This window comes from Struthio camelus, unplaced genomic scaffold (genome assembly GCF_040807025.1).
Source record: "Struthio camelus isolate bStrCam1 unplaced genomic scaffold, bStrCam1.hap1 HAP1_SCAFFOLD_264, whole genome shotgun sequence".
Lineage (NCBI taxonomy): Eukaryota > Metazoa > Chordata > Aves > Struthioniformes > Struthionidae > Struthio > Struthio camelus.
The window spans coordinates 18,380-31,040 of NW_027182721.1; the positions used below are offsets into that span (position 1 = coordinate 18,380).

Consider the following 12,661-nt stretch of genomic DNA (forward strand, 5'->3'; position numbering starts at 1 on the left):
GCCCGGAGCCCCCCAGTGCCGGCCCGGACACCTGGGCCCCTTGATGCCTGGGTGCTCTGCCAGCTCCCCCCACCTGTACACCCCCCTCCCAAGGGACCCAGGCGTCCGGGACCCCCCTCCCCAGGGGTCCAAGAACCCCCCCCCCAAGGGACCCAGGCGTCCGGGTGCACCTGCCCCACCCCCTTCCCCAAGGGCCCAGGCGTCCGGGCGCCCGGCCAGGTGCTGCGGGGGGTGGGGGGGGGGTTGTTGTGCCGGGAAGGGGCCGGGCGGCCCCGGGGGCAGGTCGGGGTGTCGGGGGGGGGGGGGACGGGACGACAGAGGCACCGGGGGGGGGGGTTGGACAAAAGCTTTATTGCGGGGGGGCAGCTGTGGGGCGCTGTGGGTCCCGCCGTGGGTCCAGGAGCAGCTGTGGGTCCGGGGGGGGCCGGGGGTCCCGCCGGGGGTTGTGCCGGGGGGCGGCCGGGGGTGGCGCCGTGGGTCGCGCCGGGGGGCGGCCGGGGGGCGGCCGGGGGTGGCGCCGTGGGTCGCGCCGGGGGGCGCTAGCCCAGGGGGGCGAAGCGCAGCTGCCCCCCCAGCAGCCGCCGCAGCCAGGGCTGGACGCGGAAGAGGCTGATGTGGAAGTCGCGGGGCCGGTGGCCGGGGGGGGGCCGAGCCCGGAGCTGCTTCCCGGCGCCCCCCCGGCGCCCCCGGCACGCCTCGAAGGTGCCCCAGCTCACCACCCCCACCTGCAAGGCGAGCGGGACCCAGGCGTCCGGGCACGGGGACCCCGGCGTCCGGGCACCGGGGCCCAGGCGTCCGGGGAACCCGGTGTCCATGGACCTCGGTGTCCGGGCATGAGGGCCCAGGCGTCCGGGGACCCAAGGGTCCAGGCACCAGGGCCCAGGCGTCCGGGGACCCAGGCGTCCGGGCACGAGGGCCCAGGCATCCGGGGACCCAAGGGTCCAGGCACCAGGGCCCAGGCGTCCGGGGACCCAGGCGTCCGGGCACGAGGGCCCAGGCGTCCGGGTCCTGCACTCACCTGAACGAACCGATGTTTCCTCTCTAAGAACAGGGCCCCCCCGGACTCGCCTGGGGGGACACGGACGGGGACGTGGGGACGTGGGGACGGGCTGCGGTCCCCTCGCACGCGCCCCCGGCCCCCGCCTCACCCTTGCACGTGGCGCCCTCGTCGCGGCCGCCGCTGCACAGGAACCGCTCCGTGACCACGTCGGACACCGAGGCGCCGGCGTAGACGGTGCCGGGCTGCACCGCCCCGGCCGCGCAGGCCTCCCACTGCCGGCGGCCCGGACGCCTGGGTCCCCGCACGCCGGGGCCCCGGGCCGGGGGGCAGGGGGTGGGCTGCGGGGTCCCGGGGGCAGTGGGGCTGCTGGACCCAGCTGGGGGGTCGTTAGCAGCTGCCGGTAATTAGAGCCTCGTCGCTCTGATGGGGCCAGGTGGGGCCCGGACGCCTGGGTCCCCTGGGGGCCGCCGTGGGGTGGGCCGGGGCCACCCGGACGCCTGGGTCCCCTGGGGGCCGCCGTGGGGTGGGCCGGGGCCGCCCGGACGCCTGGGTCCCCTGGGGGCCGCCGTGGGGTGGGCCGGGGCCGCCCGGACGCCTGGGTCCCCTGGGGGCCGCCGTGGGGTGGGCCGGGGCCGCCCGGACGCCTGGGTCCCCTGGGGGCCGCCGTGGGGTGGGCCGGGGCCGCCCGGACGCCTGGGTCCCCTGGGGGCCGCCGTGGGGTGGGCCGGGGCTGCCTGGATGCCTGGGTCCCCTGGGGGCCGCCGTGGGGTGGGCCGGGGCCGCCCGGACGCCTGGGTCCCCTGGGGGCCGCCGTGGGGTGGGCCGGGGCCGCCCGGACGCCTGGGGGCTGCCTGGACGCCTGGGTCCCTAGGGAGCCGCCCGGACGCCTGGGTCCCCTGGGGGCTGCCTGGACTCCTGGGTCCCTAGGGAGCCGCCCGGACGCCTGGGCCCTCACCTCCTCCTGGGTCTTGATCAGGACGCTCGTCCTCTGGGTCTCGAGGGAGACGAACTGAGCGGGGACCCGGGCCCGGCCCAGCAGCTCGGCCTCTGCGGGCAGGCGGTCAGCGTCCCGGACGCCTGGGTCCCCCGGACGCCTGGGTCCCCAAGGAGCACCCGGACGCCTGGGTCCCCGGGCTGGGCGCCCAGACGCCTGGGTCCCCGGACGCCTGGGTCCCCAAGGAGCACCCGGACGCCTGGGTCCGCTGGACGCCTGGGTCCCCGGGGTGGGCGCCTGGACGCCTGGGTCCCCGGACGCCTGGGTCCCCAAGGAGCACCCGGACGCCTGGGTCCCCCGGACGCCTGGGTCCCCGGGCTGGGCGCCCAGACGCCTGGGTCCCCGGACGCCTGGGTCCCCAAGGAGCACCCGGACGCCTGGGTCCGCTGGACGCCTGGGTCCCCGGGGTGGGCGCCCGGACGCCTGGGTCCCCGGACGCCTGGGTCCCCAAGGAGCACCCGGACGCCTGGGTCCCCCGGACGCCTGGGTCCCCAAGGAGCACCCGGACGCCTGGGTCCCCCGGACGCCTGGGTCCTTACCCTGCTCTTTGCAGGTCGTTCCCAGCGGCATCTTCAGGGCCCGGTTGGCGTCTTCGGTGCAGGGGAGACAAATGCGCCTGCGGCGGGGGGGGGGGGGTGTCAGGGCCGAGGAGCCCCCCGCTGCCCCCCCGCTGCCCCCCGCTGCCCCCCCGGCCCCACCTGGGCGTCCCGGCCGGCCCCACGTCTCGCTCCAGCTCCACCAGCGCCACGTCGTAGTCGTAAAACTCGGGGATGCCGCGGGCGACCCCGGCCCGCACGTCGTAGCCCTCGTGCTGCAGCCAGCGCCTGATGGGCACCCACTCGCCCCCCCCTGCCCGCCCCGTCAGCCGGACGCCTGGGCCCCCGGACACCCGGGCCCCCTGGGGGACAGCGGGGCACGCGGGGAGGCACCGGGGCGCCCGGACGCCTGGGTCCTCGGGGGACGCAGCGTTGGGCCCGTCCCACCCGGACGCCTGGGTCCCCCGGGGAGGGGGGTGCGGGGCGGGGGTCCCCGGACGCCTGGGTCCCCGCGCGGGGCGGCCGTACCCACGTCCACGGTCCAGGTGTCGGTGCTCTCCACGCCGGTGAAGCAGTGAGCGGCCGTCAGCACCCAGCGGCGGGCGACCAGGGACCCGCTGCAGGTCTGCCCCACGCCGGCCTGCGCCCAGCCCGTCAGCCCCGGACGCCTGGGCCCCGGGGGCAGGTTCCCCCCGGACGCCTGGGCCCCCACAGGGCTGGTTCCCCCGCCTCCGGCCCCGGACGCCTGGGTTCTCCGTCCCGCCCGCCCCCTCGGGCGCCGCCGCGGGGGACCCAGGCGTCCGGGCGAGGGCTCACCCGCAGGACGACGTGCCAGGGGTTCTGCTGGGGGCCGGTGGCGCTGGCCGAGGCGTTGGCGAGTCCGCAGATGTCGCCCAGCTCGGCGCCCTCCAGCACGTTCTCCAGCGCCAGCCGCAGGGCCGCCGTGTCCGCCAGCTTGAAGGCGTGCGTCTCGCCCGGCTTCTTGGAGGCGATGGCGTCCAGGTCGAGCCAGTCCACCTCCATGGCCCCCACGCCGAAGGCGTAGACGTCTGCGGGGGCAGAGCGGTCGGTGCCGGGAGGCCACGGCAGGCTTCAAACAGGGCTTGGGGCACCTAGAACGGGGCTTGGGGCACCTAGAACGGGGCTTGAAGCACCTAGAACGGGGCTTGGGGCACCTAGAACGGGGCTCGGGGCACCTAGGAACAGTTCAGGGCACCCAAAAGAGGGCTTGGGGCACCTACAGTGGGGTTTGGGGCACCTAGGATAGGATTTGGGGCACCTAGATGAGGGTTGGGGGTGTCGGAAAGGGGTTTGGGGCACCTAGAACACGGTTGGGGGAGCTAGAACAGGGCTTGGGCACCTAGGTTGGAGTCTGGGGCACCTAGATGAAGGTCTGGGGCACCTAGGACGGGGCTTGGGGCACCTAGAAGCAGCGCAGATGCACCTAGAACGCGTCCCGAGGAAGGGGTCTGCGGTGGGGCCGGGATCCCCCGCGCCGCCCCCACCCGGGGGGTGTTCGGGGCCCGGCGGAGCCTGGGGGCAGGATTCGACCCCGGGGGGCGGGGGGGGCCGGGGCGGTGGCCGCGAGGGCAGGAGAGGCCCCGGCGGGGGCGGCCGCCCGGGCCAGCGATGGCGCAAGAAAAGCAAACAGCGGCGGGGGCGGGCCGGGGCCGGGAGAACGCCGGGGTCAGGGCCGGGGGCCGGCCACAGGGGCCGGGGGGGCCACGAGGGGGCATTGGGACGGCCCCGGGCCGGAGCGGCCTGAAGGACGGGCTGGCGGCTCCCGAACGGCCAAGGCGGGTTGCGGCGCCTAGAACCGGCCGTTCGGGGAGCCGACGCCTCCCCGGAGGCAGCTAAAAGCGCCCCGGAGGAGCCTAGGCCTGCCCCGGAGACCAGCCCTGGAGGGGCTCAAACCACCCTCGGGGCGCCTAGAGCGGCCTTGGAGCACCTGGAACCCCCCGGGAGGTTGCTAAAACCAGCCTCGAAGCGGCCTGACCAGGCCTTGAGGTCGCCAACCCCCCACCGAAGTAGCTAAAACCAAGCTCCAGGCACCTAAAACGGCCCCGAGGTAGCGACGCCACCCTTGAAGCACCCAGAACCGGCCTTCGGGCACCTAGAACCACCCTGGAGACGGCTAAAACCGCCCTTCGGGCACCCCGAACTGTCCTCGAGGTTGCTAACGCCACCTTCGGAGTAGCAAAAAGCAACCTCGAGGCGCCTAGGAGCAGCTTTGGGGTAACTGGAACCACAGTCCCAACACCTAGAATCCGCCCTGAGGCACCTAGAGCCGCCCCAAGCACCTCACGGCAGCCCAGAGGCTCCTAGAGCTGCCTGAGGCTGCTTGAAGCGTTTCTGAGAGCTGGAATCAGCCTTGAGGCACCTAGAACTTGCCCCAGGTCACCTAAAACTGGCCTTGAGGTGCCTAGAACCGCCCCAGAGGCTGCTAAACCCCCCTGGGGGCGCCTGGAGCCGGCTGGGGGCACCCACCCAGGTAGTCCGCCCGGTCCGGCTTGATCTCCAGGACATCTTCGATCTTGGCCACGGCGTCACTGGGGTGTCCCCCCACGTTGAACTTGCCTGCGGGGCCAGGAGCGGGGCATGAGCGCAGGGCCCGGCCGGCGCCCGGGGCGCCCCGGCGGGTCCTCACCGTCCGTCAGCAGGAGGACGGCGTGCCGGACGCTCCTCCAGGCCTCGGGCTGGCCCTGCTGCGCCGCCCGCTCCCGCTGGAAGAGGATCATGTGGTAGACCTCCATGAGCGCCCCGTGGATGTTGGTCCCCGTCGCATCCCCGTGATCTGCCGGGCGAGAGGCAGAGCCGCCAGGTCCGGGCGGGCTGGGGACCGCCGGCGCGGGGCCGGGGACCCCGGCGCGGCCTCGGGGCGCCCGACCTGCCGGTGACCGACCTCCGAACTTCATGGCTTCCACCTTGCTGAGGACCTCGTCGGCGTCGCTGGCCTCGTCGTGGGTCGTGGAGACGATGACCCGGGCCTGGCTGGCGTAGGAGATGACGGCGAAGCTGACGGGCACCTCAAAGCTGCTGATCTGGAAGGGGCGGGAGCGGGACAGCATGAGGACGAGGGTGACGGCGCCGGCGCCGGCACCCTTGGACGCCCCTTCGGGCACTCAGCGTCGCCTGAGGGGCGCTGAGGTACCTAGAACTGCCCCCACCTGGGTGCCTCGAGGCACCCAGGACCCGCTTTGGGGCATGGAGAGCCCGTTTTGGGGCACCTAGAGCTCACCTGGAGCACCTAGAGTCCACGTTGAGGCACCTAGAACCCGTTTTGCGCCACCCCAGACCCTTTTCAAGCGCTTACACCCCACGGCGGGGTACCTAGCACCCACGTCCGGGCACTCGTCTCTCCCCTTGGCATACCTGGAACCCGCCTGAGGCACCCAGACCCGGCACTGAGGCACCCAGAGCCCACCCAGGGCAGCTGGATCCCGCCCTGGGCCACGCGGCTCCCCCGTGGAGGCACCTAGAACGCCGTTGGGGCACCTAGAACGCCGCCGGGGCGCCCGGGCCCGCTCACCCGGTCCACCACGGCGGCCACGCAGTCCTTGAAGACGCGGAAGTTGCTCTCGTTGACGCTCTTGGAGGCGTCGATCAGGAAGTAGACGTGCAGGGAGCCGGTGCGGCTGAGCACGATGCGGCGGCCCAGGGACTCATCTGCGGCCGGCCGTCACCGGGGCGCCCCGGGCGCCCGGGTCCCCCGGATCCCCCCCGGACGCCGGGGTCCCCCCAGCTGCCCCCGGACGCCTGGGTCCCCCAGATCCCCCCCGGACGCCGGGGCCCCCCCAGCTGCCCCCGGACGCCTGGGTCCCCCAGATCCCCCCCGGACGCCGGGGCCCCCCCCAGCTGCCCCTGGATGCCTGGGTCCCCCCCAGACACCTGGGTCCCCCTGGACGCCTGGGTCCCTCCAGACGCTTGGGTCCCCCAGATCCCCCCCGGACGCCGGGGCCCCCCCCAGCTGCCCCTGGATGCCTGGGTCCCCCCCAGACACCTGGGTCCCCCTGGACGCCTGGGTCCCTCCAGACGCCTGGGTCCCCCGGATCCCCCCCGGACGCCGGGGCCCCCCCAGCTGCCCCCGGACGCCTGGGTCCCCCGGATCCCCCCCGGACGCCGGGGCCCCCCCCAGCTGCCCCCGGACGCCTGGGTCCCCCCCAGACACCTGGGTCCCCCTGGACGCCTGGGTCCCTCCAGACGCCTGGGTCCCCCGGATCCCCCCCGGACGCCGGGGCCCCCCCCCAGCTGCCCCCGGACGCCTGGGTCCCCCGGATCCCCCCCGGACGCCGGGGTCCCCCCAGCTGCCCCCGGACGCCTGGGTCCCCCGGATCCCCCCCGGACGCCGGGGCCCCCCCAGCTACCCCCGGACGCCTGGGTCCCCCGGATCCCCCCCGGACGCCGGGGCCCCCCCCAGCTGCCCCCGGACGCCTGGGTCCCCCCCAGACACCTGGGTCCCCCTGGACGCCTGGGTCCCTCCAGACGCCTGGGTCCCCCGGATCCCCCCCGGACGCCGGGGCCCCCCCTGCTACCCCCGGACGCCTGGGTCCCCCGGATCCCCCCCGGACGCCGGGGCCCCCCCCAGCTGCCCCTGGATGCCTGGGTCCCCCCCAGACACCTGGGTCCCCCTGGACGCCTGGGTCCCTCCAGACGCTTGGGTCCCCCAGATCCCCCCCGGACGCTGGGGCCCCCCCCCAGCTGCCCCCGGACGCCTGGGTCCCCCCCAGACACCTGGGTCCCCCTGGACGCCTGGGTCCCTCCAGACGCTTGGGTCCCCCGGATCCCCCCCGGACGCCGGGGCCCCCCCCAGCTACCCCCAGACACCTGGGTCCCCCGGATTCCCCCCGGACGCCGGGGCCCCCCCAGCTGCCCCCGGACGCCTGGGTCCCCCCGGACGCCGGGGTCCCGGCGGCTCCCACCTCTCTCGGCGCCGGCGCCCGCCAGCCCCAGGACGCCGGAGAGGGACGTGCCGAAGCCGTCGCGGACGTCCTCGGGCAGGTCGAAGGAGAAGGGGTCTGCGGGGAGGCGGCGGGGGGCGGCGGGGGGCGTCAGGGGGGCAGGGGGACGGGGCGATGTTCGGGGAGCCAGGGACGCCTGGGGGCATGTCGGGAGCCATGGGGCGGTTCGGGGTGCAGCGTGGGGGACGTGGGTGGGCTCGGGGTGCAACGTGGGGGGTTCGGGGTGCAGTGTGGGGGGTGTGGGCGGGTTCGGGGTGCAGTGTGGGGGGTTCGGGGTGCAGCGTGGGGGACGTGGGGGGTTCGGGGTGCAGTGTGGGGGGATTCGGGCAGGTTCGGGGTGCAGTGTGGAGGGTTCAGGGTGCAGCGTGGGGGGTTCGGGGCGGGTTCGAGGTGCAGCGTGGGGTTCGGGGTGCAGTGTGGGGGACGTGGGGGGTTCAGGGTGCAGTGTGGGGGGTTCAGTGTGCAGTGTGGGGGACGTGGGGGTTCGGGGTGCAGTGTGGGGGGATTCGGGCGGTCCGGGGGGATTCGGGAGGCTGGAGGTGCAGCGGGGGGGGTTCGGGGCGGGCTGGGGGTGCAGCGTGGGGGGTTCGGGGCGGGCTGGAGGTGCAGCGGGGGGGACGTGGGGGTTCGGGGTGCAGCGTGGGGGGTTCGGGGCGGGTTCGAGGTGCAGCGTGGGGTTCGGGGTGCAGTGTGGGGGACGTGGGGGGTTCGGGGTGCAGTGTGGGGGGTTCAGTGTGCAGTGTGGGGGACGTGGGGGTTCGGGGTGCAGTGTGGGGGGATTCGGGCGGTCCGGGGGGATTCGGGAGGCTGGAGGTGCAGCGGGGGGGGTTCGGGGCGGGCTGGGGGTGCAGCGGGGGGGGTTCGGGGCGGGCTGGAGGTGCAGCGGGGGGGACGTGGGGGGTTCGGGGTGCAGCGTGGGGGGTTCGGGGTGCAGTGTGGGGGACGTGGGGGGTTCGGGGTGCAGCGTGGGGGGTTCGGGGCGGGTTCGGGGGGATTCGGGAGGCTGGAGGTGCAGCGGGGGGGGTTCGGGGTGGGTTCGGGGTGCAGCGTGGGGCTCGGGGTGCAGTGTGGGGGGATTCAGGCAGGTTCGGGGTGCAGTGTGGGGGGTTCGAGGTGCAGTGTGGGGGGTGTGGGCAGGTTCGGGGGGATTCGGGCAATCCGGGGGGATTCGGGAGGCTGGAGGTGCAGTGGGGGGGGTTCGGGGGGGGTTCAGGGTGCAGTGGGGGGGGTTCGGGGTGCAGTGTGGGGGGATTCGGGCATGTTCGGGGGGATTCGGGAGGCTGGAGGTGCAGCGTGGGGTGGTTTGGGGTGGGTTCGGGGTGCAGCGTGGGGCTCGGGGTGCAGTGTGGGGGGTTCAGGGTGCAGTGTGGGGGGATTCGGGCGATCCGGGGGCATTCGGGAGGCTGGAGGTGCAGCGGGGGGGGTTCGGGGTGCAGTGTGGGGGACGTGGGGGGTTCGAGGTGCAGCGTGGGGGGTTCGGGGTGCAGCGTGGGGGGTTCGGGGTGCAGCGTGGGGGGTTCGGGCGATCCGGGGGGATTCGGGAGGCTGGAGGTGCAGCGTGGGGGGCTCGGGGCGGGTTCGAGGTGCAGCGTGGGGGGTTCGGGGTGCAGCGTGGGGGGATTCGGGGTGCAGCATGGGGGGATTCGGGGTGCAGCGTGGGGGGATTCGGGCGATCCGGGGGCATTCGGGAGGCCGGAGGTGCAGCGGGGGGGTTCGGGGCGGGTTCGGGGTGCAGCGTGGGGGGATTCGGGCGGTCCGGGGGGATTCGGGAGGCTGGGGGTGCAGCGGGGGGGTTGGGGGCGGGCTGGGGGTGCAGCGGGGGGGTTCGGGGGCGGGCTGGGGGTGCAGCGTGGCGGGTTGGGGGCGCGGGGGGCGCGGGGGGCGCACTCACGGCGGCAGGAGGCCTCGGCGCCCGACCACTCGCCCGAGGGGAGGCAGCGGCGCCGGCCGGAGCCCACCAGCAGCAGCCCCGGGCCGCAGCGCAGCTCCACCTCGGCCCCCCGCTGGCGCCCGGCGCCCGTCGCCACCGCCCCGGGGGGCACCGCCGGCGGGGGGCAGTGCCCCACTGCCGGCCCGCGTCACGCCGGCCCACAGCCGCCCCGCGCCGCCCCGCGCCAGCCCCACGCCACGCCGTTCAACCCCGCACCAGCCCCACGCTGCCCCATGCAACCCCATGCAACCCCATACAACCCCACGCCAGCCCCACGCCGCCCCACGCAACCCCACACCACCCCACGCTAGCCCCACACCACGCCATGCAACCCCACGCCAGCCCCACGCCTGCCCCACGCCAGCCCATGCAACCCCATGCAACCCCGCACCGCCCCACACCAGCCCATGCAACCCCACACCACGCCATGCAACCCCAAACCAGCCCCACGCCTGCCCCACACCAGCCCCACACCACGCCATGCAACCCCACACCAGCCCCACGCCATCCCATGCAACCCCGCGCCGCCCCACGCCAGCCCATGCAACCCCACGCCGCCCCACACCGCCCCATGCAACCCTGCGCCAGCCCCACGCCTGCCCCACACCAGTCCATGCAACCCCATGCAACCCCATGCAACCCCACACCGCCCCACACCAGCCCATGCAACCCCACACCACGCCATGCAACCCCACACCAGCCCCACACCTGCCCCACACCAGCCCCACACCACCCCATGCAACCCCGCACCAGCCCCATGCCATCCCATGCAACCCCGCGCCGCCCCACGCCAGCCCATGCAACCCCATGCAACCCCACACCACCCCACACCACCCCATGCAGCCCCATGCAACCCCACACCAGCCCCACACCACGCCATGCAACCCCACACCAGCCCCACGCCTGCCCCACGCCACCCCACGCAACCCCACACCAGCCCCACACCAGCCCCACGCCACCCCATGCAACCCCACACCACCCCACACCAGCCCCACGCCACCCCATGCAACCCCACACCGGTCCCACACCAGCCCCACGCCACCCCATGCAACCCCACACCACCCCACACCAGCCCCCACACCACCCCACACCACCCCACACCAGCCCCACACCAGCCCACGCCACCCCACACCAGCCCCACGCCACCCCACACCGTCCCACACCAGCCCCACGCCACCCCACACCGGCCCCACGCGGGCTTGGGAGGGGCTGGGGCCAGGGAGGGGGATCTCTGGGGGGATTTGGGGTCTCTGAGGGGGACTTGGGGGTCCCAGGATGGCATTTGAAGCCTCCAGGGGCCATTTGGGGTCCCTGGGGTCAGTTTTGGGGCTCCCGGGTGGGATTTGGGGCTCCCCAGGGGGGATGTGGGGGTCCCAGGGGGTATTTGGGGTCCCCAGGGTCAGATTTGGGGCTCCCCGGGTGGGACGTGGGGTCCCCAGCATTGGATTCGGGGTCCCTGGGGTCAGATTTGGGGTCCCCGGGTGGGACGTGGGGTCCCCAGCGTTGGATTCGGGGTCCCTGGGGTCAGATTTGGGGTCCCCGGGTGGGACGTGGGGTCCCCAGCGTTGGATTCGGGGTCCCTGGGGTCAGATTTGGGGTCCCCGGGTGGGACGTGGGGTCCCCAGCGTTGGATTCGGGGTCCCTGGGGTCAGATTTGGGGTCCCTGGGTGGGACGTGGGGTCCCCAGCGTTGGATTCGGGGTCCCTGGGGTCAGATTCGGGGTCCCTGGGTGGGACGTGGGGTCCCCAGGGTCGGATTTGGGGTCCCTGGGGTCAGATTCGGGGTCCCTGGGTGGGACGTGGGGTCCCCAGGGTCGGATTTGGGGTCCCTGGGGTCAGATTCGGGACTCCCCGGGTGGGACGTGGGGGTCCCAGGGGGTATTTGGGGTCCCCGGGTCAGTTTAGGGGTGCCCGGGTGGGATCAGGGTCCCGGGGGTCGGATTCGGGACTCCCCGGGTGGGACATGGGGGTCCCAGGGGGTATTTGGGGTCCCCGGGTCAGTTTAGGGGTGCCCGGGTGGGATCAGGGTCCCGGGGGTCAGATTCGGGACTCCCCGGGTGGGACGTGGGGGTCCCAGGGGGTATTTGGGGTCCCCGGGTGGGATCAGGGTCCCGGGGGTCAGATTCGGGACTCCGCGGGTGGGACGTGGGGGTCCCAGGGGGTATTTGGGGTCCCCGGGTCAGTTTAGGGGTGCCCGAGTGGGATCAGGGTCCCGGGGGTCAGATTCGGGGCTCCCCGGGTGGGACGTGGGGGTCCCAGGGGGTATTTGGGGTCCCCGGGTCAGTTTAGGGGTGCCCGGGTGGGATCAGGGTCCCGGGGGTCGGATTCGGGACTCCCCGGGTGGGACGTGGGGGTCCCAGGGGGTATTTGGGGTCCCCGGGTCAGTTTAGGGGTGCCCGGGTGGGATAAGGGTCCCAGGGGTCGGATTCGGGGCTCCGCGGGTGGGACGTGGGGGTCCCAGGGGGTATTTGGGGTCCCCGGGTCAGTTTAGGGGTCCCCGGGTGGGATCAGGGTCCCGGGGGTCAGATTCGGGACTCCTTGGGTGGGACGTGGGGGTCCCAGGGGGTATTTGGGGTCCCCGGGTCAGTTTAGGGGTGCCCGGGTGGGATCAGGGTCCCAGGGGTCGGATTCGGGACTCCCCGAGTGGGACGTGGGGGTCCCAGGGGGTATTTGGGGTCCCCGGGTCAGTTTAGGGGTGCCCGGGTGGGATCAGGGTCCCGGGGGTCAGATTCGGGGCTCCGCGGGTGGGACGTGGGGGTCCCAGGGGGTATTTGGGGTCCCCGGGTCAGTTTAGGGGTGCCCGGGTGGGATCAGGGTCCCGGGGGTCAGATTCGGGACTCCCCGGGTGGGACGTGGGGGTCCCAGGGGGTATTTGGGGTCCCCGGGTGGGATCAGGGTCCCGGGGGTCGGATTCGGGACTCCCCGGGTGGGACGTGGGGGTCCCAGGGGGTATTTGGGGTCCCCGGGTCAGTTTAGGGGTGCCCGGGTGGGATCAGGGTCCCGGGGGTCAGATTCGGGGCTCCCCGGGTGGGACGTGGGGGTCCCAGGGGGTATTTGGGGTCCCCGGGTCAGTTTAGGGGTGCCCGGGTGGGATCAGGGTCCCGGGGGTCGGATTCGGGACTCCCCGGGTGGGACGTGGGGGTCCCAGGGGGTATTTGGGGTCCCCGGGTCAGTTTAGGGGTGCCCGGGTGGGATCAGGGTCCCGGGGGTCGGATTCGGGACTCCCCGGGTGGGACGTGGGGGT

General features: G+C 74.6%; 1 protein-coding gene across 1 annotated transcript; it reads right to left on the bottom strand.

Moving 5' to 3' along the window:
- Positions 1-439: 439 nt before the first annotated feature.
- On the bottom strand, positions 440-9,563 carry LOC138065475 (complement C2-like; the record flags this gene model as incomplete). The annotated part of the gene is made up of 14 exons (XM_068929497.1): positions 440-725; positions 1,019-1,068; positions 1,149-1,272; positions 1,956-2,047; positions 2,534-2,610; positions 2,693-2,843; positions 3,059-3,170; positions 3,347-3,579; positions 5,018-5,107; positions 5,178-5,324; positions 5,433-5,571; positions 6,060-6,196; positions 7,450-7,545; positions 9,380-9,563. Coding segments are annotated over 14 exons (1,818 nt in total), but the record flags the coding sequence as incomplete, so codon positions are not given.
- Positions 9,564-12,661: the final 3,098 nt, after the last annotated feature.